The sequence below is a fragment of the Lagopus muta genome, chromosome W (assembly GCF_023343835.1).
Source record: "Lagopus muta isolate bLagMut1 chromosome W, bLagMut1 primary, whole genome shotgun sequence".
Lineage (NCBI taxonomy): Eukaryota > Metazoa > Chordata > Aves > Galliformes > Phasianidae > Lagopus > Lagopus muta.
The window spans coordinates 3,154,947-3,182,328 of record NC_064471.1 but is presented as its reverse complement, the minus strand read 5'-3'; the positions used below and the strand labels follow the sequence as shown (position 1 = coordinate 3,182,328).

The 27,382-nt window shown below is 42.1% G+C and overlaps 2 protein-coding genes across 9 annotated transcripts in view; one reads left to right on the top strand and one right to left on the bottom strand.

Moving 5' to 3' along the window:
- LOC125686405 (uncharacterized) overlaps window positions 1-27,382 on the bottom strand; it is a 354,680-nt gene that overhangs the window by 214,734 nt on the left and 112,564 nt on the right. The window lies entirely within an intron of this gene.
- LOC125686395 (nipped-B-like protein) overlaps window positions 1-27,382 on the top strand; it is a 254,045-nt gene that overhangs the window by 176,726 nt on the left and 49,937 nt on the right. For all 6 annotated transcript variants that reach the window (XM_048930315.1, XM_048930314.1, XM_048930317.1 and 3 more), the window contains 4 exons: window positions 15,808-15,990; window positions 23,309-23,506; window positions 23,686-23,757; window positions 23,854-23,943. In XM_048930315.1, coding sequence (XP_048786272.1) covers window positions 15,808-15,990; window positions 23,309-23,506; window positions 23,686-23,757; window positions 23,854-23,943 — 543 coding nt within the window. The remainder of the gene's footprint in view (window positions 1-15,807; window positions 15,991-23,308; window positions 23,507-23,685; window positions 23,758-23,853; window positions 23,944-27,382) is intronic.

Here is a 27,382-nt window from a genome sequence, read left to right as displayed (position 1 = left end):
CCAATTGAGGAGCTCAAGCCAGCATCCTGGTTTTAATCATCAGCAGGACCTCAGCTTCTTCTGTCTGAATATTGCTCCTCATCTGCAGGCGTTCTGTTTTTCCCAGGTCAGCCACTAACTGGGCAGCCTGCTGGACTACAATTTCTGAGGCCACCAGGGGATTTAATATGGAGACCAAAGTACCATAGAAATCAAAGGGAGCTTGCTGTAGAATCAAGTTTCATCCCCACTGAGAATTTGACCATATCAGGGCTATCAAATGTTTCTTCCTAAATTGCTTTCCTTACGCCTAGTTTGCAGATGTAATTTTGAAGGTCCTCCATGGAGGACCACATCCCTGTATGTAAAGGTACATCAGATTTACTCAGCCGTACCATACAGCAGGCCACCATTAACCATTCTATTATAGAATGGTTTTCATTAAGATATTGATTACTCGCATATAACCTTTGCCTGAGAGCAGGATGGACAGTCATGGTGGCCAACTTGGCTATTTCTGGGCCATTCACCAAATGGTTATACCATGTATAACCATGGTTATTACACCAAAAAGAATAGATATAGGGCTCACCCATAAACTTCAAAAGAAGGGAACTTCAGAAAGAAATCCTTCCCCATTGGCAGTCAGCTCTTAAATGGGTCTAGGAGAGGTGGAGCCAAGCTCTACCCCTTCCAGCAGCACAGGTGAATTGCCTTCACCTGTGTTCCCACGACTGACTCATTCTTTGCTTCAGGTGATCAGAGGTTCAGGCCATCATTCAGCAGTTGCCATTTCATGTGGGAGGGATGCATACATATGGGCTTATCATATTCAACAAAATTGCTGTAGTCTAGCTGAAGTTCAAAATAGTTTAAGTTCAACTAGTTCAAAACACAATTTAGATGGCCATTCTGTCTTCAAGGACTATTACTAATTCATTCTGTAACTTCATGCAATTGCTTGTTTTAAGCTAAAACAAACATTCTATAAAATGTAAGTCTATACAACTTTTATATTGTTTTAATAAGCTTTTTAATTTGTAAGTCTTATTTCTATTGTGCCTATATTTATTATCCTTTATTTATTATGCAGGGTAAGCCTTCATTGTTCTGGAAAGAAACTAAAGAAATGCTTTTTTTTATAGACAAGTTTAATTTTTTTTTTTTTTTTACTTCATGAATAAATTAGTAGCCATAGTTACATGACTGTTAAGGTTTAAAATTTTAACTGGATCTTTAGGGAAAAAAAAAAAAAATCACTTTCATAAGTATACTATACTCTTCCAGTATTTGAAAGGATGGAGACCAACTTTTTACACTGTGATAGCGTACACAATCTGATACTGATAGGACAAGGAGGAATCGTTTTAAACTAAAACAGGGGAGAGATAGGTTAGATTGGGGGCAATTTTTCACTCAGCAGGCATAAAGGCACTGGAATAGGCTGCCCAGAGAAGCTGTGGTTGGTTCATCCCTGGAGATGTTCAGGGCCAGGTTGCATGGGGCCCTTGGTAGCCTGATCTAATAATTGGCAACCCTGTCCATGGCTTGGGATTGGAACTAGATGATCTTTGAGGTCCTATCCAACTCAAATCATTCTTTGATTTTTCTGTTATCCTCTTTTCTGAGATACTAATTACTACCTGTTTTCAAATTAACTAGACTGGAAGAGGAGCTGGTTGTCCCTCATGCCATTATTATCATAGAAACACCAAGGTAGGAAAAGACCTCTATGATCATCTAATCCAACTGTCCACCTACCACCAATATTCCCCCATTAAACCATGTCCCTTAGTACAAGCATTTTAAGCTAAGTTTGATTTACAGAGAATCTATTTTAAAATACACTTCATCCATTTAGCTCCTAGTCTTTTTTCTCCTTTTTGAATTCTTGATAACAAGATGACAGTTTGAAAAATATTCCAGGCATCATTTAGCCAAAAATGAAGACTAAATCATATATAATTAATTAAATAAGCTAGAAAGATTTCATAAAATATCTCTCATAGAATCTATGCATCATATTGCTCTGTCATAGGCTTGGGTTGGAAGGGACTTCAAAGGTAATCTAGTTCTAACCCCACTGTCAGGGGCAAGTTGCCAACCACTCAGACTTCCCAGGAACCCTGACCTTGAACGCCTCCAGGGCTAGGGCATCCACAACTTCTCTGGGCAGCCTGTTCTGATGCCTCACCATCCTCTAAGTGAAGAATTTCTTCCTAACATCTCACCTAAACCTTCACTCTTTCAGTTTAAATCCATTCGCCCTTGTCCTATCACTATCTACCTGTGTAATAAGTCAGTCACCCTCCTGCTTGTAAGCTCCTTTCCAGTATTGGAAAACTGTGATGAAGTCTCCCCAGAGTCTTCTCTTCCCCAAGCTAAATGCTCCCACCTCCCTCAACCTTTCATTATAGGAGAGATGCTCCAGCCCCCCAATCATCTTCATGGCCCTCCTCTGGACCCACTCCAACAGCTTCACATCCCTCCTGTACTGGGGACCTCAGGCCTGGACACAGAACTCTAAATGGGGGTCTCACAAGGGCAGAGTAGAGGAGAACAATTCCCTCCCTGTCCCTGCTGGCCACCCCTGTTTTGATGCAGCCCAGGATACCATTGGCCTTCTGGGATGCAACTGAAAACTGTTAGAGCACCTCTCCTACAAAGAAACCTTGAGGGAGCTAGGCTTGTTTAGCTTAAAAAAAAAAAAAAAAAAAAAAGAAGGCTTGTGGGGAGACCTCGTTGCGGCATTCCAGTACTTGAAGAGAACATATAAACAGAAGGGGGAACAGCTCTTTATAAGGGTAGATAGTGATAGAACAAGGGGGAATGGTTTTAAACTGAAACAGGAAAGGTTTAGGTTAGATATTAACAGGAAACTTTTCACACAGAGGGTGGTGAGGCACTGGAACAGGTTGCCTAAGGAGATTATGGATGCCCCATCCCTAGAAGCATTCAAGGCCAGGCTAGATGTAGCTCTAAGCAACCTAGTCTGGGGTTAGCAACCCTGCACATAGTAGGGGGGGTTGAAACTAGATGATTGTTACTGTCCTTTTCAACAGAAGTTTTTCTATGACTTTTTTTTTTTTTTTTTTCCTCCTCTAACTGAACAGTCTATCCTTCAGTCTCTCAGCATGCTTTACACCAGAAATGGGTGTATAATCAACAAGTAGTGGTATGGTTAGGTTGATATCTACAGATTATATAACTAAAATGATTAACACATTGGAAAAGAATAATTGAAAATAAATGAAAATACTCACCCACATCCTAAACTCACAAAAAACCTCCAAAGAAAACAATATTCAGGAAAAGATCCCTCCCTGGTGGCAGTCAGCCCTTAAATGGGGTCTTGGAGATGTGGAGCTAGGCTCCACCCCTTCTGGTCACACAGGTGAATTGCCTTCACCTGTGCTTCCACAGCTGATTCAGTGTTTGCCTCAGGTGATCGATCAGAGGTTCAGGCTGTGATTCAACAGTTTCCAGACACTGGGTCATTTCTATTTGCAGGGATTATTTATTTATTTATTTATTTGTTTATTTTTAAATACTATGTGTTTGTCCTGGAAAGTATGGGGGGGGATGTGTACTGGTATTGCATATACTCTCTGAGGCCTTCATTTTTGGTGTTATTTTTTTCAGAAGTAGATGTTGAATAATTTCAACATTTGCACACTAGAGTCTGTTCTTGTACTGATCTGTTACAAGTATGATAGGAGAAATTTTTGGGACGTGGTTTTGCCTAGAGGATGCTTGGGTTATTTCGTACTCTTATCTTTGCCAGTAAAGTAAATATTCTGATTCTTGCTCTCATAGTTGTTCTCAAGTCTTTTCTGGGTAACAAGAACAAACTTCACATATTGCACATGTAATTCTTAATGGTAACAATAAACTTGTCCAAACCTACTAATTTGATTGTAATTTAATTAGTTGACTTTTGAAAAATAACTTTGACACATGTAAGTGCCACCTAATTATCACTTAATTTGTCAGAGCAATCAGCCTTGTTCACTGAAAGTCTGAAACTACATTTAGTTTGTAGGCTTGTATGGTTGATCAGGTTCCTCTTATTTCTGGGAAGAGTTAGTTATTTTCCATAAATAATTTTTGAAACATTGCTTTGCAACATGTAAAATTGTGGAACGACGATTTATCTGACTCTACAATATACAGTACAGACTTGTATGTGTCTGTCTAAACATCTAAGTACAGATGTGATTTCTTAACTTATGTATAGTCAAAATTTTTGGTTTGAATTTGACAAAATACAAATGGTGGAAATACATTTGTTTCTGGTAAATGAACATTTCTGTTGCTCAAGTTTTTCACCCATTTTAGTTGACTGATTTTGTGCAAGAACAATTAAACTGTTAACTTGAAAATTGCCATTTACTTTTCATCTATGGGAACATTACCTATGAACATAAAAGTAAATTGTAGTCAAAATGCTAAGTCAAGGCTTGAAAGAGTGATTGAGCACCTGGTAGATAGGCAAGGCCATCCCATGGGAGCTGGGATGCATGCAATGTATCTGAGTGACTGGATGGGGTGGAGCCAGGATCCACCCCTTCCCAGACCTCATTTAAGGGTTTGCAGTGGAGGCAAATGTATTTTGTTGGAGATTTCTGTGTGTTAGAGGCCTTGTAAAATTAAGTGGCTGTTTTTGGTGTTTTTTTTTTTTCTATGCTTAGTGCTGTTGCATTTGAACAAATCATTGCTTGTTGCAGCATGGAATCTTTTTGTTTTGCTGTGATTGTTGCACTTTTTGTCATGGTTCATTTGGTGAGACAGGTTGGTCTAACAGTAGTGTACTTACTTAGGTTAGAATGGATTATCTTAAATGGATAATGTATTGGCTGGTCATCTGGGCCCCTAATACTGAAGTGTGGAAATTGAACTCTAACCACAGAGTAGTATAGAGTAGGTATGTTTAATCAGCGCTGCACAAACACCGGATGCAGGGGGGGGCATTTCTACCTAACCTGCATACCAGAGGACAAGAAAGGCACGCGTTTAAAGAGCAAACTGCTTACGCATACATTAGATGTCCAAGAAAGGGCTGGGTTATTACGATGAGTCCCCAAAATGTTGGACATCCTCCCCTTACCCTATGTCTCAGCTCTTTTGCACATGCGTATCTCTTGGTGGTCTTTCCAATGAAGGTCTTTATTTTCTTGGACTTGGGTTAGGATGGAGGATGTTTGGCTGGCTCTGATTGGTTGTCTCATCGGCCACAATTCCGCTCACCAATCCACTGCTTCTTTGTTAATTTGTGGTTTGCTGCTTTAGTGTACTCTCTCACATTCCAGAGATAGGGGAACTAACAATGTTCTTTGACAAGACAGGAGATCTGTTGTCTATGCTAATTGTCTAAGTCTGTAGAAAAGCATCTGTTATCAGCAGCAAGAACCTGGCTTAGCAAGGTCAAATCTGCAGCTGCTGATTCAACACCTCATCCTAACTTACTTTCCTTAATTCAGTTCCCCAGAAGAGGAAGTCTCAGGGGAAACACTGGGATTCTTGGGTGCCACATTGATTATTGAAGAATGGGGACCTGTAAGGGACAATGGTCCCAATATTAATTTCCCTTCCGAGATGGCAGAATTTTTGAATAAATTAGAAGAGCAAACTTTCTCTAACAACAGAGGAAAGAGCAGTAGCATCATCTGCTGTAGCATGGCAACTACTATGAACTATTAATGCGTATCATTCCTCCAAGGGAAGATTGAAAGACAAAAATGAGCTGTTAAGACCCTGTATCAGACAACTAGATAATAAAACTACATTTCTGACAGGGCAAGCTGCCTCATCTTCATATCATTTCCCCTCTAAAATTAATAACTACATCATTAGAAGGGGAAAAGGACTCAGATCAAGAGGATCCTTGGATCCTGGTTGAATCTAAAAATAAAAGGAAACTCAAAAAGACAGAAGTCCAACTAGAGGATTGGAGAACCTCAGATCCTCTAGAAATAAGACCAATAATTATTCAAAAAAATAAGGAAGTCCCAGATAGACTAGCAAGGTTGCCACCTGAGGAGTGGCCCCCTGCCCACACTCACATTAGAAGTGATAGCGCGCCCATACACAGCCACCGAATTCATGGATTTATTACAATGATTTAAACAGAAACAGTGAAAGAGCATACCAGTTTGGCTCTTAAGATTATGGGACGTGGGAGTTGAAGGTATGGTTATTTAATGAACTAGAGATTTCTAAACTTGCATCCATCACCACACATTCGGCCCTCGGACGAAGACTATATGCAACTGTAATGCATAATGAGAAAAATCATTCTCTAATTTGATGTATAACAGCTGCATGTAGAATCATGCAGCCAAATAAAAGCAATGTCCCAATAAATACTGGTCTATGGACTTTGATGGAGGAACCTCAAAATTATATCAGAGAACTGGGAATGAAGGAGACAATTTAGAATCATAGAATCATAGAATCACTAAGGTTGGAAAAGACCTAAAAGATCACCCAGTCCAACCGTTCACCTATTCCCAATAGCTCCCACTAAACCATGTCCCTCAACGCAACATCCAGTCTTTCCTTGAACACCCCCAGGGTCGGTGATTCCACCACCTCCCTGGGCAGTCCATTCCAGTGCCTGACCACCCTTTCTGAAAAGTAATACTTCCTCATGTCCAGCCTGAATCTCCCCTGGCGTAGCTTGAAACCATTCCTTCTGGTCCTATCACTAATGACACGAGAGAAGAGGCCGACCCCCAGCTCACTACAACCTCCCTTCAGGAAGTTATAGAGAGCAATAAGGTCTCCCCTGAGCCTCCTCTTCTCCAGGCTGAACATTCCCAGCTCCTTCAGCCTCTCCTCATATGGCCTGTGTTCCAGACCCCTTACCAGCTTCGTTGCCCTTCTTTGAACACGTTCCAGGGCCTCAATGTCTTTCTTGCAGTGAGGGGCCCAAAACTGGACACAGTACTCGAGGTGCGGCCTCACGAGTGCTGAATATAGGGGAACAATCACCTCTCTGCTCCTGCTTGCAACACTGTTTCTGATGCAAGCCAGGATGCCATTGGCCTTGGCCACCTGGGCACACTGTCGGCTCATGTTCAGCCGAGCATCAATCAATACCCCCAGGTCCATTTCCTCTACGCAGTCCTCCAGCCACACCGCCCCAAGCCTGTAGCGTCGCCTGGGGTTGTTGTGGCCGAAGTGCAGGACCCGGCATTTGGCCTTGTTGAAACTCATCCCATTGGCTCCAGCCCAGCTCTCCAGCCTGTCCAGATCCCTCTGTAGGGCCTCGCTACCCCCAGGCAGATCCACACTTCCAGCCAATTTGGTGTCATCTGCGAATTTACTGAGGGTACACTCGATGCCCTCATCGAGGTCATCAATAAAGATATTGAAGAGGACAGGCCCCAGCACCGACCCCTGGGGGACACCACTTGAAACTGGTCGCCAGCTGGATTTGACTCCATTCACCACCACTCTCTGTGCCCGGCCCTCCAGCCAGCTCCTTACCCAGCCAAGAGTGTACCCATCCAAGCCTCTGGCTGCCAGCTTCTGCAGGAGAATGCTGTGGGAGACAGTGTCAAAGGCTTTGCTGAAGTCTAGGTAGACCACATCAACAGCCTTTCCTTCATCCACCAGATGGGTCACTAGATCATAGAAGAAGATCAGGTTGGTCAAACAGGACCTGCCCTTCATGAACCCATGCTGGCTAGGCCTGATCCCCCGGTTTTATTTATTTATTTTATTTTATTTTATTTATTATTTTATTTATGATGGCAACTTTGAGAGTCTGGACCTGGTTAAGTTCTCAGCAGAGATGAGGGTCCTCTTATTACAACAGGTGCCTCCCCACCAGTATGGCACACTAGTGTCCATACTAAACCCTTTGGTAGCCTCAGAGGCCGTTGTCCAACAAGCCACCCAGTTAGTGGCTGGTCTAGGAGAAAAGGAGTGCCTGTAGACCAGGCGCAATATCTGGACAGTGGAAGGGGCAAAGGTCCTCCCTATAACTAAAACTAGGAGACCTGCCCCATGAACTTCTCAATTGGGACCCATAAGGGTATCCTGAAAACAGATGTTAAATGATTTAATCCAGGCTGATGTTCAATTTGCAAAAATTGATTGCAAGCTCAATCATGTCCTCCTCCAGATATGGAGGCAGCTGGATGAAAATCAAAAATTTCAAAACACCCCCAAAAAAGCAGGGATAAGAATTATTGAACAAGTACCAATGAGAACATGGAACTTGGAAGAGTTCATACTTAGTGAAAAAAGGAAAAAGCCTCCTCAAGTGACCTGGGTCACTATGCCCAAGCCACACGAGGAAATAGAAATGGTGATTGCACAGTTACTTGAGTGACAGGGGATGCCAGCCCCCCTGCACCTAGGGACCCCAGGTGGGACCGGAGGCCCAATATTGAATAGACTATTTTTTGGTCCTGGAAGAACATACATCAAATGTTGGCATTAGTAGACGTGGGCACAGAAACCGTGATTATTTATGGTGATCCAACTAAATTCCATGGAGATAGGGTGATGCTTGGTGGGTTCTAAGGACAGACCATCCCCATAACCCAGACATGGTTGAATTTGGGGGTCGGGTGTCTCCCACCCCAGGAGTATAAGATGTCTGTTACCCCAGTCCTGGAGTATATACTGAGCATAGACATACTATGGGGTCTGACTCTCCAGACAACTGTGGGAAAACTCAGACTTCGACAGAGAGATGTATTAGTATCTGGGCAGTGTGATATTAAGAGGCCATGCAAAACATGAGCCTATTTGCCTGCCAGAGCTGAGCTGGATCACTAATACTAAGTAGTATAAACTCCCCAGGGACAAGAGGAAATCTCAAGAATGGTACAGGAACTAGAAAAAGTAGGAATCTGTATGGGAACTGCTGAATCATGGCCTGAACCTCTGATTGACCACCTGAGGTGAGCAATGAGTCAGCCCTGGGAGCACAGGTGAAGACGATTCTTCTGCGCTATCGGAAAGGGTGGAGCCTGGCTCCACCTCTCCTAGACCCCATTTAAGAGCTATCTACAACTGGAGAAGGATCTTTTTTGGTTTCTCTTGGAGCCTTTTCAGTGAGCCTAGGACAAGGATGAGCTTTCGATCTTCTTCTTTTGTATGATAACCTGTTTAGCCTAATTTTCCTGTATATTTCTTAATTATAACATCTGTATATTCATTGATTATACAGAATCATAAGACTTGTACATAGTCTATATAATTCCCCCATGTGGCCAGTACAAAAGTCAGGTGGCATGTGGAGAACAACAGTGGATTATAAAGAGATTCTAGAGAATTAAATAGGGTCATGCCACCCATTCATACAACCGTTCCAAATATTGTCTCCCTGATGGACACTGAGTAGGGAGATAGAAACCTACGGCTGTGTCCTAGACTTGGCACACGTATTCTTTAGTATTCCCATCCATGAAGAATCATAAGATTGGTTTGTGTTTACATGGGGAGGCAGGCAGTGGACCTTCTAGGTTCTGCTGCAGTAGTACATGCATTCATCAATCTATTATCACAACTTAATGGCACATGACCTAGCAGATTGGAATAAACCCAGTAATGTCAAACTGTACCACTATATTGATGATCTCATGCTGATGTCTGACTCACTGGAGGCATTAGAAAAAGGAGCAGATTCATTGACTACTGATTTATAGGAGAAAGGGTGGGCTATAAATGCACAGAAGGTGCAAGGACCAGGCCTGTCTGTGAAATTCTTGGGTGCGGTTTGGTTGAGAAAGACCAAAGTACTACCCAGTGCTATAACAGACAAGGTTTGGGTGTTCCCAATACCTATTGCACCAAGGCAGCTGCAAGAATTGAGTGTATTGGGATACTGGTGTTCCTTTATATCCCGCTTAGCGCAGCTGCTGAGGCCTTCATACTTACAAAGAAAGGCCAAAAATGGAAACGGGAGAACAGAACAAGATGCATTCCAGCAAGCAAAACTAGCTGTTAAACAGGCCCAGGCACTGGGTATATTTGATTCCACTGTTCCAGCCAAACAGGATGTCCATGTAACTCAGGAAGGGTTTGGCTGGGGCCTATGGGAGCACCAGAATTCCATTCAAACCCCAGTTGGGTTCTGTTCTCAGGTTCGGCATGGAGCAGAGAGGTGTAGTATGATTGAAAAACAGTTAATGGCTACCTACTCCACATTACAGGCAGTAGAGCCAGTAACCCAAACAGCTGCAGTTACAGTGAAAAAGACCTTGCCAATTCAGGGGTGGGTGAAAGATCTGACACACCTTCCTGAGGCGGGGTGAACCAGGCACAGACAGTGACACAAGGGGTCACCTATCTCAGCCCCAGAGGAGTAGTCTGTCTTCATCACCATTGAAAGAAGAGCTCCGAAAGATCCTAGGCCCAGTGATGTATCACAGTGACGTGCCAGAAGAGACAAAGTTTGCACCACTGGAGGAGAGTTCCACTCAGGAAGGGAAATATCCCATGCGTGAAGATGCCTGGTATATGGATAGGTCCAGGAAGGGTAACCCAAACAAGTGGAAAGTTGGTGGCATACCTCCACAGAAACAATCTGGTTTGAAGAAGGGGATGGTCAGAGTAGCCAATGGGCAGAACTGTGAGCCATTTAGATGGTTATAACCAAGGAACCAGGTGATGGTATCCTGAACATCTGCACAGATAGTTGGGCTGTGTACTGGGGGCTCACTCTTTGGATTGCACAATGGGACACCCATGAATGGACTATTCATGCCAACCAATCTGGGGCAGAGATATGTGGTTAGACATATGGAATACAGTTAAACACAGGGCCATACATGTCTACCACGTTTCTGGCAACAGTCTTGTACAGTCATCAGGAAATGATGAAGCGTACACGCTGGCTCGAGTTCGATGGATTGAGAATTCACTGTCTGAGAACATCACCCACTGGTTACATCAGAAGTTGTGGCATGCCGAACGAAAGACAATGTAGGCAGCTGCTAAGGCATCAGGGCTACCCATACAACTGTCTGATGTCATCCAAGCATGACAAAACTGCAGTGTTTGCTCCAAGATGAGATCAAGACCGTTGCCCGAAACAACAGCCCATCTTGTTAGAGGACACAATCCTCTCCAGCAACAGCAGGTCGATTACATTGGGCTCATCCCTTGGTCTGAGGGGGTGAGATATGCCCTGACCTGCATCAACACCACAAGTGGGCTAATGCAGGTGTATCCAGTGCCAAGGGCGAACCAGGCATATACTATCAAGGCACTTAACAAGTTGATGGCCACCTACAGGACACCTCAAGACATCAAGAGCAACCAAGAGACTCATTTCACTGGCACAATAGTACAACACTGGTCAGAAGAAAACACTGAATGGCAATTCTACCTGCCATATAATTCGACGGGCAGGCCTTATTGAACACTATAACAGATGACAGGCAAATTGTACAAGCATTACAGTGTACTGGGTCACCATAATTGAAAGGGTTTACCTTTAACCTTCTCAATCACTGGTTCACTCCATGAGCAATGGAGTGTAGTGGAAATGCTAAGTCAAGGCTTGAAACAGTGATTGAGCACCTGGTAGGAAGGCAGGGCCATCCCATGGGAGCTCAGGTGCATACAATGTGTATCTGAGTGAATGGAAGGGGTGGAGCAAGGATCCACCCTTCCCAGACTTCATTTAAGGATTGGCAGTGACAGTAAGGGGGTGTGGAACTTTTGCTTTTAGGTAATACTTATGTAGCATTTTGTATTGAAGGCTAGAACATCACCAATTCACTGTTGTTATTAACATAATTAAGTTATTTTGAAGAAGCAAAGTAAGAAGAGCTTCATGTGATATTTTTTAGTTATGAAACCATTTTTAGTGGTAATGGAAGGTAAAAGCAGATCTTGATGTACCTATTGTTGTGAATAAGTTATAAATCTTGGTTTTTGTTTTGCTTGTTTTCTGTATACATGTTATATATTGTTTTTATTGGAGTCTTTCTCTTATGATAAGAAATCAGGGGTATAACTTGTTTTATTTAATTAATATTGTTTTTCTTAATTGAGACTTCATGGTTCAGTTTTTTAAATCAATTTGGATACACACCTGGGAGAGCAGTTTAACTTTTTAGTAAATTGAGTTGGCTTAAATTTCAGTGCTTATATTCAAAGGCTATGATAGTAAAAGCCTGTTTTGGAGAAGTAATTTTCTGGTGCTCTCATTCTTGAAAGAGAGGTTCTTTGTGCAGCACTGTATTTCAGTTGCTGATTTGCTCCATGTTACTCAGAATACTGTTGTTCTTTTTGTAAAGCAACTTTCAAAACTAGACTTCTTAAGGCTTATTTTCTTGACTTATAAAGGTAAGTTAGTAGCAGTAAGGAACAAAGTAACTCATGGATATAGCTGTTGCAGTGATTGGGTAGCTGGAGGGTAATCATTGATGCTAACATAATAATGTAGGCTCTGATACTTTTTGGTGGTTGTATTTTCACTATATTTCTTGCTTTCTGCCTGGATCCTTCAGGATGCTCTCAGAAAATCTCTTCCCACCATCAAGATGTGGTTTTTTTTTTCTCTTTCTAAGAGCGTTGTTTTGTGTTATAACAACACTTGAGTTTGTGACAAGCTGAGAGTGTTGGGACTCTTCAGCCTAGACAATAGAAGCCTCTGAGGAGACCTTATAGTGGCTTTTCAAGTATCTGAAGGGGCCTACAGGAAATTTGGAGAGGGACTTTTTAGAAGGGCATGTAGTGACAGGATGAGGGGAAATGGCTTTAAACTGGAAGAAGGTAGATTTAGGCTAGGTATTAAGAAGAAATTCTTTATTGTGGGGGTGGTGAGATACTGGAACAGGTTGCCTGCTGAGGTTGTGAATGCCCCCTCTCTGGAAGCATTCAAGGTCAGGCTAGATGGGGCTTTGAGCAACTTGGTCTAGTAGGTGTCCCTGCTTGTAGCAGGGGGGTTGGAACTAGATGATCTTAAAGGTCCCTTCAAACCCAATCTATTGTATGACTTGTGCTGCTTAGCTGTGGATAGTGATGACCTCTGCTACATCACGGGATTTATTCAGTTGCTGTGTCTATGTTCTTTTCTGGCTTGATCCCATTTCTCAAGGTCAGAGCTGAGGACTGGAATATAAACAGGGAGACAATCTCTCATTATTAGCCAGAGTCTGGGAATCCTTCCTTTGTGTCAGTGTTAGGATAGATGAGAGAAAAATTACTTCAAAGAAACGTGTTCAAGCAGGTTTTATGGAGTGATACAGGACATACATCTTAGCATTATCTCTCCTTTCTGCCAAATCCAGTGCTACAGAGACTCCTCTAGATAGTCCCTTGGGCGGTGGTGCTGGGGTGATATGAGTCTTGCCCTCTTTTGGAGGGGAGGGGGGATGGTGCTGGCTACTTGTGTCTTGATCTCAGGAGTTATTCCTTCATGAATGTAGTGAAATGGTGAGGTTAATGAGCTTGATAAAGAGTTCGTATTTATTTGTATACTCTTCCATGCTCTTTAAGGTAGAATGGGAGAGGAATGTTGAAAGCCACTGATGTGCATGGTCTATTTCAATTTTTTTTTTCAGTGTTTGTCTTGGCTACGTGTTTTTCAGCTGATGATACAGTATTGAGATAAAAGTAGAACTTCTGTCTTAAGCTGATGTATCTTCCCCATTCCTTAAATTGCTCTTGTAGGAAAAGACTGCCATAGCCTTGCAGTTTTCCTTGAATTTTTGAACTTGTCAAGGCCGTAGAATTGTTTGGAGGAGTGTGAAGTCAGTGGGCGAGGGACTTGCGTCACCAAGGACTCACTTTGCCATGTAGAGAGCATACTGGGAATTTAAGTGAAGTCACAGTGGAAAGGGTATTGTTCAGTTTGCACACTAAGGGGTATTTGAAATATTTCAGCTTTAACAAGCAAGCTGTTCATCACTCAGACAGTAATGTGAATCTTTGCACTGTAGTGCCTGAGAGCTATTTTGTAATAGTACATAACTATTTTAAAAGGGTATTTCTTTTCAGACTACTTTGTGTAGTAGGGAAGTACTTTGATTCTTTTTTTCTTTTAGTTCTTCATCTAAAATATAAACTTATTTGCATGAGTGACTAATAGAATTGAGCTGAGAGTCTCTACCATTGTAGTTACATTAACACAGCTATCCAAGAACAAGAAATAAGGCAGTTCTCTTATAGAGTGTGTTTTGTTTGGCTTGAGAGTTGTTTGAGCTAAGCCAGAAAGAACTTTCCTTTCTGTGTGTGTGTCTGATACAGGAGGCTTTATTCAGTGTAGTTACAGAAGTGACCCAGAGTGACTGGAGGAAGTTAAGACAGCTAGCTGGTGATAGATAAGGGAGGAAAATCCAAAGTCTCAGTTCATATTTAAAAGCACTGAAACATTCTCTATCAAATGCTAAGAGAGGATGTGTAAGGAAACTGAGCTTGGTCTCTGTGGAATAACAGCAAGACAATATCAGCAAAGCAAAAAGTCCTATAGCCAGGTAATGTCTTATGTGGCTAAAAAGGAGTGAGGAGAGGACAAACTGAGCTATAGTTTAAATTTTCATTTTTAATGTCAAAATGAAGGTGTGTGAGAATTTATTGTAGAAGTTTCAGAATGTGGAGTGGCTGAATTTAGATTTGAGAATATTGAGAAATACAAAGCTAGGATTCATATCCCCACCCCAAACAAGTGGCATTGTTCCCTCTTAGACCCTTCTATATTCTTCCCTGTAACATCTTGATATTTGGAAAAGTTGTATTTATAAAATGCAAGATTATATATAGAGATTGCAAATATGAAATTTCATTAACAGTATTTTTGCTTATTACCAAGTATTAGCACACAAAAATGGTAATGACTTAATACTTTTGTTAACTTATGTGGAAGACTTCATTAACATATTGAATTTCAAGGGCAGTTTTTCTTCAAGCTCTTGTTAATTTGCTGCAACAGATGTTTCTGAAAATGTGGCTAGTTTATTAAATATGAAATCATACCAAAATGTAAATCATACATCTGTTTTCCATAGTTTTGTTTGCTCTTTTGCTTCCTTCTCCTTCCTGTACAGGTAATGTTTGCATCTATTGGAATCAGGGAGATCTTGTCTTGCAAATTCAGTGTTAAAGTAAGCCTGGACCTTTCTAAAGATTAGATTGATGCTATTCTACAAATTTGAAACCACACAAGAAGTAATGAACAAAATTAGTTTTGTAATATGATGAGAACGGTGCAGTGTTGTCTGTTTACCTCAGTGGAAAGGAAACGTCATGTGCTTGCTGTTTGTTTGTGTGAAACAAATCTTTCAATTTCACTTTGAAGCAAAATCAAGTAAAAATGTGGGTTGTATTATAAAAACAATTAGTATGAGGTAAGAAATAATGAGGCATAATTTGGGATGACAGATCTGACTTATGTTCAGGGAAAAGAACCTAGAGGTTCTGCTACAGATTGATTCTCCCTACCTACTGGAAAAGGGATGGTTATTGTCTTATGTATGATAAATAATGATTGAGAACAAACAGAGGTATTATGAGGCATGAATCCTTAATTTACCTACACTTTTGGGAATCCTGTTAAATTAAGAGGATGAAAAAAATGACTAAGTTTTGTGGAAGTAGAGCAGGGATGATGTTTTAATAATGCAATTAACCAATTTATTTTGTTAATTTCCAGTTGCAATGTGGATGATATATACACCTTTAGAAAGGCCTGTTTAAAAACATCCAGGTATATCTAATCGTAGAATTGTTAGTGGATATATTGTAAGTGGTTCCTGAGAAAGGACTGTATTGTTGGGGCCCTTTTAAATTTTTTTTTGCGTTTTTTTTTTTTTTGTTTTAACTCTCATGTTAACGTTTTTTTTTCTTACTCATTAATAGGTAGCATAGATCAGTCAGTATTAAAGGAGTTGCCTCCTGAGCTACTGGCTGAAATTGAATCCACCATGCCACTTTGTGAACGTGTGAAAATGAACAAGCGCAAACGTAGTACAGTTAACGAGAAACCAAAATATGCTGAAATCAGTTCTGATGAAGACAATGACAGTGAAGAAGCTTTTGAATGTAAGTAGTACAACATTATTTTTCTATTGCTAAAGACTAACACTTTACTTTTACAATTTGTACTATTTTTAGTTAATTATTTTTGAGAAGTTGGCTAGCCTAAAACACATGAAAACAAGTTTGCTGTCCAGACAACTGCTTGGCCAAAAACATTTTCTTCCTTCTAAAAGAATAACTACTTTAGGTCAATTTGTAGCTCAACTTCTTCTACTGTTTCCCTGGTACGATGTGGAAAAATGGGAATTAGTTCTGATGGGTTCTCAAATCATCACTTACTAGACTTGAATTAAGGGATCTGAACAGAAGAGAGGAAGTTTGTAGTTTAAAATTTTGCTGCGTGATCTGATAGTTTTTGTATGTGCTTGTAACTTAAGGGAATTTGCTACTACTTAAGAGCATAATTAGTTTGTAAGTATGGAGATTTAGCCAACACTGAAAAGAAACTTGATTAAAGGGAAGTGAATCAATTCAGTCCAAGTAGCATCTTAACTGCTTCACCTATGTAGAGCTACAGCAGAAGTACCTGTTAGTGTTAACCTGAGAAGGCATTTTGCTTGTATGAACATCTTATGGAACTTCTGTAAAACGTATTTTGTTTCTTAGGCTCCAAAAGAGAAAGATTTGGTTGGTTGTCCTGCTTTTTAATGCATTTCAATTTCTCCTCCAAGAAATAAGTAGTGACTATGAACACACAAAAAAAAAAAAGTAATCGTGATGCCTCTGATCTTTATCAAAGAAGAAGAATGTCCCTTTGGTTTGATTTTTCCTTAAAAAATATAATTGAAAAATATTGCCTTGACCATGAATACAAAATCTCCAAGGTAACTTGTAATCAGACCTGACTATGGCAAAGAATTATTTGCTTACTCAGGATACAGTGTTTTCTTTTTGCCATATAATATTACCTGCTTATTGTGTTAATTATCTGGAACAGGGAAATAAAAGAAGTGAAGCAAAACTACTTAAGATGGTTGTAGCACAGAGGATTGTCAGAAATTTCAGTGAGACTTCAATCTAGCTATCAGTCACATTGGCTATTGAAATAGTTAAATATGAAATAATGCAAATTAAGAAAAACTTGGACATTTGTTACATGCTTTAAAGGTACTCATAGTTCATTATATCCAGTCATGAGATCTGGCCATTATTATAAACAGTAGGTGAGGACATAAGATTAAAAAATGAATTATAATATTTCTTAAAGGATACTGAAGAAAAGTAAGGAAAAAATAATCGAGATTAAAAAAAAAATCTGACGAATACACTGAATATATTTGTATTGTTCCATGTGTCTATTTCAGAATTCATTTGTCTAAAATTGAACTCTAACAAAAGGAACTGATTGCATTTAAGTTTCTCAGTCCATTAAATGATGAAAAAATTAAAAAATGGATAAAATCTTTATACAAGTGCTCAAGTGTGTTATTGTTTAAATGTCAGAACTCAAGGAAATAGCATGTTTTTTAACACAGATACTCCTTATTGATGTGTAAAATTCAGTAATATTTGAAAAAAATAATATTAGGTTTACATTTTATGTCAATTTTGTGTACTTTGGGTAAAATCCATAGAGCAATGTCTAATTATGAGTAGTTATACTCATGTTCATCTTACTTGCCTTGCAGAGTCAATACAAGTGTAATGCATTCTGTTTTGTCATGCAGCACTGATAAAATAGTCAATTTAAATTTCTGATGGAAAGTGATACTGGAAGTAAGTTCTCTTATGGAGAAGTAGCTGGGGTCATGTCACAGAGTTAAAAAGATGAATCTATGCCCATGACAGGCGGGCAACAATAGGCCCCTGCCCTCCCCCACTCCCCAGCCCAACAAAATGGGAAGGAAGGAAGGGAAAAAAATAAAAATAAAAAAAAAAAAAAAGAAAGCAGCAACAATCTATGGAGGAAAACTTTAGTTTACTAACTGTGATATTGGAATACAAGATAAGACAATATAATAAAATTTAACTGAAACGATATTGAGACTAATAAAATAAAATGAGGGAGAGAGAGAGCCTGAGACAGAGGCATACCTGAAAAGCTTGGAATGGCTAAGAAAGCATGCTCCAACACCCACTGCCAGGCAGTGACAGACTGCCCAACCATGAAGGGCCAGATCCTGTGACTTAAAGGGATAGATACCTGGACATGGAGGACTAACACTCAAACTCCCAGAGCATTGCATGATGTTATGATGTGGAATACTGAAAACCGAAAAATCACAAAACTATGATATTACACCCCTTATACTACATCATAACATCATGCTTTATATACACATACACAAACAAATAACGATTAAAATACTTTACACACGTCTATATACATGTACATGGAATTACTGATAATAAGGCATTAGCAATGTCAATGGTGGCTTACCATTTGGCCGCTTTTGACTCCAGTTCATACTGGAGTTCTCTCATGTCCGGCACAGCAGCACTCAGTGGGAGTGTGACTTCATTCAGGCCACGGTAGTCCACCGTCAGCCTCCATTCTCCACTGGCTTTACGCACTGGCCATATGGGGCTGTTAAAAGGCGAGTGAGTTTTGCTGATCACTCCCTGGCTCTCTAGTTGACGAATCAACTTATGAATGGGGAGCAAAGAATCCCTGTTGGTGTGGTACTGACGCCTGTGCACCGTTTTTGTGGCAATCGGTACCTGTTGCTCTTTTACTTGCAGCAGCCCCACAACAGATGGATCTTCTGACAGGCCAGGCAAAACAGACAGCTGCTTAATGTTGTCTGTGTCCACAGCAGCTATTCCAAAGGCCCATTGATACCCCTTAGGATCCTTGAAATGCCCCCTTCTGAGATAATCAATACCTAGAGTACATGGAGCCCCTGGGCCCATCACAATAGGATGTTTTTGCCAGTCCTTACCAGTGAGGCTTATCTCAGCCTCCAACACAGTCAATTCTTGAGAGCCCCCGGTCACTCCAGAAATATGGATTGATTCTGTCCCTTCGTGACTCGAGGGCATCAGAGTGCACTGTGCACCAGTGTCCACCAGTGCCTTATATTTCAGTGGTTCTGATGTGCCAGGCCATCGACTCCGCACAGTCCAATATACTCTATTATCCCTTTCCCCCCCCTGACTGAGGGCAGGGCCCCTGTATTCATTACCTGTGGTAACTGGAGCAACTGCACTGGTGGTTGATCTGCTTTGTAATTCTTTCACCCGGGCTCGTAGTACAGGAGTAGGTTGACCGTGCCACTTCCCCATGTCTTCTCCATGGTCGCGTAGGTAATAGCATACGACAATTTGCGGTGTATTATCCCTTACTCGAGCCGGAGAACGTCTGCCTCTAACAGCTGAGATTTTTGATGGTGCACGTGAGAAGGAAGGTTCATTGTCTTTAGTTAGGTGGGCTCGCATAAATGTCATCATCTCCTTCACCTCCTTCGCTAGACTCATTTGATGATGCTGATCTTCATCAAGCGTCTCTGATACTGCTACAGGTTTGTCACGGTTAATCAGTTGGTACACTTGCTCCGTCATTTTTGAGGTAGCAGCAACAGCAGCATGAATTGGGGACAGCAATTGTTCATAGTTTTGGAGCATAAGAATTAATTCATGAACGAAGGGCGTTCTCTGTTGTTCGTTAAATCTGTCACACACTGACATTAGTGTAGCGGCATATTTATCCGGTGCTGTTGTAACGAGTTTCTGCCATATCTCATATCGCTTTTTCAGGGTCGCGGTCTTGGCGTGGGTGATTAGGAACAAAGTTAGGGTCATACAACATTTCCGCCACGCCTATTTCCCTCAAATACTGGATACCCTTTTCAACTGTATCCCGTTCTTTCATCGCAATCTTCAAGCCGCTTTTGGAGGGATACTTTTCCTTCACAGCTATTAACGCTCGTTCCCAGAGGGTGGTAGCCTCATCTGAACACCGACTATTTCCTCTATCAATAGCTGGATCTTTGGCAATGGTGCCTGGTTGGCGAGCTTCATTACCATCCAGAGACAAGCTATGGGCCCCACTGTCCCAACAGCGAACCAACCAGGAAACAAGAGTTTCATTCGGGTGCCGTGTAAACTCCTTTCTTGAACCTTGGATTTCAGTCATCTTTAGAGGCCGGCGAGTAGTAATAGAGACTTCCTCTTCATCACTCTTTTCTGCATGTCTCTTAGTTTTCCCTTTTGCCTTTCGCGAGGGTGGTGGTTCTGAGGAGGGCCCCTCGCCTGGATCTTCCTCCACCTTCTCCTCCTCCTCTTCTTCTCTTTTTCGTTCAAGACGCGAAGACACTCGTTTCCATTTCTTGCCCTCCACAGGAGCAACTGGTATTGTTACTGGTGTCTCCTGTGATTGATTAGATTTGACTTGGGGATTTTCCCCTTTGGCTTGAACCTCAGCTTGGAAACTCTCTCTCTCCAGAATGGTATTATATAGGGCACGGTAAGCACAAGCCAAACCCCAAATCAGTTGTACCTCCTTTGATTTATGTATGCCGCATTGTCCCTGATTCAAATACTGGCTTAGTTTCTCAGGATCCCATAGGTGTTCAAGAGTGAAATCCCATGACACTGCGGGTCCCCATGCTTCTAAGACCTTTCCTAAACCTCTCCATATTCCCTGCCTGTCATCATTCTCTGGTTTTGGAGGAGACTCCTTCCCCTTATTATGAATGCATGGGAATACATTCAGGAAAATTGATGACATGCACACCAACATGAGTATTAATTCAGTATTCAAAAAATGTTTGACAAACCGAGAAGAAAACCTGGAGACTGGTCTGAACATCGTGTTGTTTGTAAGATTAGCTATTCCATTTGGGATGTAGTTGTTTGTGAAATTAGCCATTCCTTCGGGGATGTAGATGTCAAAGTTCAAATCATACCACATTGCAAGTAGGTAAAACATAGGTGTCTCCATCAGTGCCCTTAGGTAGTTATATATGAATGCAGTTCGACAACACACAAGTTTGAGATGGATTATTGGCCAGTAGGTTGTGAGTAACACCATTGCTTTTAATCCTTTACCCAGCACCCCCAGGATAACGAGTGGGTTCATCCGTGGAGCCTGCTAAAAAGGGGTTAATGAATTGAAGCTAACAAGAGGATGGCAAAAAAAAAGAAAAAAAGGCACTACCCAGACTAAGCAGTGCTCAAAGTTTACAAATATCCCAGAACACTGGCAGTACGCCTAATCTTTCAAGGTCAGGTTTTCCAGCACAGAAACCTGAACTACTGATCATGCTCCTTAACGAAGCTCTCTAAGAACAGAGAGAAAAAGAGATTCGTTCTAAAAGCTAAAAAGTATCGTGCCCCACGTTGGGCGCCAAAAATCTGTCACGGAGTTGATCAGATCAATCTATGTCCGTGACAGGGGCAACAGGCCTCTGCCCTCCCCCCCCACCCCAGTCCCACAAAAATGGGAAGGAAGGAAGGGAGGAAAAGTACAGCAGCAACAATCTATGGAGGAAAACTTATTTTACTATACTATCGGAATACAAGATGACACAATATAATTCAATTTAATTGAAATTGAGATTAATAAATCAGACAAGATGAGAGAGAGAGTTCCCGGGACCGATTCAAACCTGCAAAGCTTGGAACGACTAGGAAAGCACCCTCCAGCACCCACTGCAAGGCAGCAAGAGAGCGCCCCCCCCACCCGGAAGGGCCAGATCCCGTGACTTCTGTAATGTACAGGGATAGGTACCTGGGATTGGGGCAGTGACACTTTAATACCCCGTACACTTCATGATGTTTTGATGTGGAATACTGAAGCCCAAAAACAAAAAAAACATAGAACCATGACAGGCATGTAGTGACAGGATGAGGGGAAATGGTTTTAAACTGGAAGAGGGTAAATTTGGACTAGGTATTAGGAAGAAATTCTTTACTGTGACGGTGGTTAGACACTGGAACAGGTTGTCTGCTGAGGTTGTGAATGCCCCCTCTCTGGAAGCATTTGAGGCCAGGCTGGATAGGGCTTTGAGCAATGTGGTCTAGAGGGAGGTGTCCCTACCTGTAGTAGGAAGATTGGGGCTAGATGATCTTAAAGGTCCCTTCCAATCCAAACCATTCTTTGCTTCTATGTTACTTTGTCCTCCTGCATAGCCTCTACATGTTTTACCTTAGCATTTATCACGGAGTTGACTAGATCAATCTATGTCCGTGACAGGGGCAACAGGCCTCTGCTCTCCCCCCCCACCTCTGTCCCACAAAAAATGGGAAGGAAGGAAGGGAGGAAAAGAGCAGCGGCAGCAATCTATGGAGGAAAACTTATTTTACTATAATATTGGAATACAAGATAATAAAGTGTAATACAATTTAATTGAAATTGAGATTAATAAATCAGACAAGATGAGAGAGAGAGAGAGTTCCCGGGACCGATTCAAACCTGAAAAGCTTGGAACAGCTAGGAAAGCACCCTCCAGCACCCACTGCCAGGCAGCAAGAGCGTGCCCCCCCCACCCGGAAGGACCAGATCCCGTGACTTCAGTAATGTACAGGGATAGGTACCTGGGATTGGGGCAGTGACACTTTAATGCCCCGTACACTACATGATGTTTTGATGTGAAATACTGAAACCCAAAATAAAAACAAAACAAAACAAAAAAACATAGAACCATGACAGCATTCTATCCCCTTGAAGATGTACAGGATTATCTGAAAATAAGAGTTTTTTTCTCTTCCCCCCCCCCCAATATCTAATTTCCACCTAATCTGTGTTTCTGTAGAGAACACTTATCCCAGTTTCTTCAACATTTGTTTCTCCTGTGCTTACTGGTCTTGAGTGAAAACTGGTTATAATAACCTTCAGTGATATATAATCACTGTTGAGCCCAGAATTGTGCCTCCTTTGCACCAAATTACCTGCAATATATATTTCAAGACAAGTTTCTCAATGTCTTAGCAAAATGGTTAGTCTTTAGGCAGCTAGATTGCTACTTTTCTTTGGAACTTGAGGTGTTATATGGGCAAAGTGAAGGCTGAATTATTACATGGATGGCTATTAATAGTCACAGTTGAGAACTGAAGAAATCTCAGTGTTTTCTCATGAAAGGAAAGGATGACAATTACTTTGATTTGTTCCAGTAACTTTTGTTTAAAAGGACACGTGCCCTTAACATTCCTATTTTAATTTTTTTTGCTAGTGTCTATGGCATTTTTTTTTTTCATGGTTTTCATGTAATTGAAGGAAATTAATTGTGAGAATAATGCTATAACAGAATTTTATAAAATGGTTTTAGTGTTCACTTGTTTTATGGAATATTTATATGCTAATGTTTAACTTGTAAATGGATGATTTTGAGTTATTAAATTGAATTTTAATACTTAAAATGAAAATGGATTTCATTTCTAGCTTCTCGAAAAAGATATAAGAAAGATAGAGATGAAGCTTGGGAGTATGAAGAACATGACAGAAGAAGTTCTGGTGACCACAGGAGAAGTGGTCATTATCATGAAGGAAGAAGGACTTCTGGTAGTGGCCGTTACCGTAATCGAAGTCCTGATGACTCTGATATGGATGATTATTCTCCTCCTCCTAGCCTCAGTGAGGGTAACTGATCATTATAAATATTTCACTTTCTTTCGTAATGCTAAAGGATTTTTAAAGGTTAAGTTGAACACTTCAAAATAAACAGCTTTTCATGCAGTATTCAAAACAAGCATTAAAAAAGTAAATAAGAATTTATTTCCCTTTGAAAAATCATTTGTTTCATTTATTCTCTTAATTAGTGGCTCGAAAAATGAAGAAAAAAGAAAAACAAAAGAAAAGAAAAGCTTATGAACCTAAACTAACACCTGAAGGTAATTTTAGAAGACTTATTTTTTTCACTTTGTATATCCTGTATTCTATATAAAATAATTATATATACTTTTTTTTTTTTTTTTCTCCCCCACCAGAAATGTTGGACTCTTCAACTTTTAAAAGGTTTTCTGCTTCAATAGAGAATATTCTGGAAAATCTGGAAGACTTGGACTTCACAGCTTTCGGTAATATTTCAGAAATTTTCAAAATGCTTCCCCCAATTACAAACACAGGAAACGCACAAAAAAAATTGCTTCTCAGTATTTTCAGGCTTCTTTCTTTCTGACTGAATTGCCTATGATACTTGCTAAGGTATGTTGTGTTTATATTGGATCTACCTCGAGTAGTGTGAGCCTATACCTTTACAGTCTCACTTGATGCTAGAGAAGGATGACTTCTCTTCCTCCTCTCTGCAGAATCTGAACAGGTCATAAGTCAGAAATAATAGTGTACTGGAGTGTGTCTGCTGCATGCAGTCTCTGACTCTGATTATTAAATTCAAGGAGCAGAGTTTTTATGCTCTTATGACCGAGACACTTAATTTGTGTACTCCTTATTCCCAGCAGTGTGCCCTTGTGGCCAAGAAGGCCAATGGCATTCTGGGATGCATTAAAAAGAGCATGGCCAGCAGGTCAAGGGAGGTGATCCTCCCCCTCTACTCTGCCCTGGTAAGGCCTCATCTGGAGTACTGCGTCCAGTTCTGGGCTCCCCAGTACAAAAAAGACAGGGATCTCTTGGAAAGAGTCCAGCAGAGGGCCACAAGGATGGTGAAGGGCCTGGAGCATCTCCCCTATGAAGAAAGGCGGAGTGAACTGGGTCTGTTCAGCCTTGAGAAAAGAAGACTGAGAGGGGACCTGATCCAGGTCTATAAATATCTAAGGTGTAGGGGGCAGAATGGCAAGGCCAGACTCTTTTCAGTGGTGAGTGGAGACAGGACAAGGGGAAACGGCCGGAAACTGCAGCATAGGAAGTTCCGCACAAATGTGCGCAAGAACTTCTTTACAGTGAGGGTGACGGAGCACTGGAACAGGCTGCCCAGGGAGGTGGTGGAGTCTCCTTCTCTGGAGATGTTCAAGACCTGCCTGGATGCCTACCTGCAACCTGGTGTAGGGAATCTGCTTTGGCAGGGGGGTTGGACTTGATGATCTCTGGATGTCCCTTCCAACCCCTACAATTCTGTGATTCTGTGTGATTCTGTGATTCCTTTCACCACCAAATCAGCCAGACTAGCATTTGTCGAAGTAATTCAGGTTGACCACGTTCCTGAGCCCTGCATCCCTAAACCTCTAGGTGGGGACCGGAGCGACAAATCCCCCCCCGCTGTGAGGACAGAGCAGGTCCGAGACCGCCTCATGAGACTGAATGTGTATAAGTATGGGGCCGGATGGCGTGCATCCCAGGGTTCTGAAGGAGCTGGCTGAGGTGGTTGCCGAGCCACTCTCCATCATTTTTGAAAAGTCGTGGCTGTCAGGCGAGGTCCCAGATGACTGGAGGAAAGGTCACATCACTCCCATTTACCAGAAAGGGAGCAAGGAGGACCATGGGAACTACAGGCCGATGAGTCTCACCTCTGTGCCTCGAAAGATCATGGAACAGATCATCCTGGATGACATGCTCGACCACATGAGGGATGGGAGTGTCATCCATGACAGTCAGCACAGCTTCATCAGAGGAAGGTCAAGCTTAACCAATCTGGTGGCCTTCTATGATGGAGTGATGGCATTGGTGGATAAGGGAAAGGCGACCGATGTCATTTACCTGGACTTGAGCAAGGCCTTTGACATGGTCCCCCACCACATCCTTATCTCCAAATTGGAGGGATGTGGATTTGATGGTGGACCACCCGATGGAAAAGAAACTGGTTGAAAGGCTGCAGACAGAGGGTAGTCATCAATGGCTCTGTGTCCAGGTGGAGGCTGGTAACGAGCGGCATCTCCCAGGGGTCTGCCTTGGGACCGGTGCTCTTCAACATCTTTATCAATGACATCGATGTAGGACTCAAGTGCACTCAGCAAGTTCGCTGATGACACCAAGCTGAGCAGTGTGGTCTACACAGTTGAAGGAAGGGATGCCATTCAGAGGGACCTCAAGAGGCTAGAAAGGTGGGCCCGGGTGAACCTGATGAGGTTCAACACGGGAAAGTGCAAAGTTTTGCACTTGGGCCGGAGGAATCCCAGGCATATATACCGACTGGAAGGAGCAGTCCTTGAGAGCAGCCCTGTGGAGAAGGACCTGGGGGTCTTGATAGATGAAAATACTGTGTCCAGTTTTGTGCCCCTCTCTGCAAGAAAGATATTGAGGCCCTGGAACGTGTTCAAAGGAGGGCAACAAAGCTGGTGAGGGGTCTGGAACACAGGCCATATGAGGAGAGGCTGAAGGAGCTGGGAATGTTCAGCCTGGAGAAGAGGAGGCTCAGGGGGGACCTCATTGCTCTCTATAACTTCCTGAAGGGAGGCTCTAGTGAGCTGGGGGTCGGCCTCTTCTATCGTGTCATTAGTGATAGGACCAGAGGGAATGGCTTCAAGCTACGGCAGGGGAGATTCAGGCTGGACATGAGGAAGTATTACTTTTCAGAAAGGGTGGTCAGGCACTGGAATGGATGCCCAGGGAGGTGGTGGAGTCACCGAGCCTGGGGGTGTTCAAGGAACATTTAGATTTTGTGTTGAGGGACATGGTTTAGTGGGAGCTATTGGTAATAGGCGAACGGTTGGACTGCATGATCTTTTAAGTCTTTTCCAACCTTGGTGATTCTATGATTCTATGATTCTATGAAAATCTTAATATGAGCCAACAGTGTGCTCTTGCAGCTCGGAGGGCAAACGGTATCCTGGGGTCCATCAAAAGAGGGGTGGCCAGCAGGGACAGGGAGGTGATTGTCCCCCTCTACTCTGCTCTTGTAAGGTCCCATCTGGAATACTGTGTCCAAGTGTGGAGCCCGCAGTACAAAAAAAACAGGGAGCTGTTGGAGAGGGTCCAGAGGAGGGCCACTGGGATGATCAGGGGACTGGAGCACCTCCCCTATGAGCACAGGCTGAGGGAGCTGGGCTTGTTCAGCCTGGAGAAAAGAAGGCTGCAGGGTGACCTCATTGCAGCCTTCAGTACCTAAAGGGAGCCTACAGAGGGGAGGGGAATCAATTCTTCGAAAGGGCTGATATGCATAGGATAAGGGGAAATGGTTTTAAGCTGAGGGAGGGCAGATTTAGGTCAGACATCAGGGGGAAATTCTTCACCCAGAGAGTGGTGAGGTACTGGAACAGGCTGCCCAGAGAGGTTGTGGATGCCTTGTCCTTGGAGGTGTTCAAGGCCAGGTTGAATGGGGCCCTGGTTTAGCATTAAACGTGAAGGTTGGTGGCCCTGCATGTGGCAGGGGGGTAGGAGATTCATGACCCTTGAGGTCCCTTCCAACCCTGGCCATTCTGTGACCAAGATGACTTTCAATTGAAACAGTTAACAGAACATTTGTATTTTTTTTCTTACCATCTTGGTCATGGTATTAGAACCTAGAACCAGGGAAGGAACATAGTAAACAAAGCACTATTGTTTTTAAATCATGGCTACACTCTTGAATTTAAAAGTGAAACACTGTAATCATTGGTTCTTTCTGTGTCTAGTAATGCCATGGGT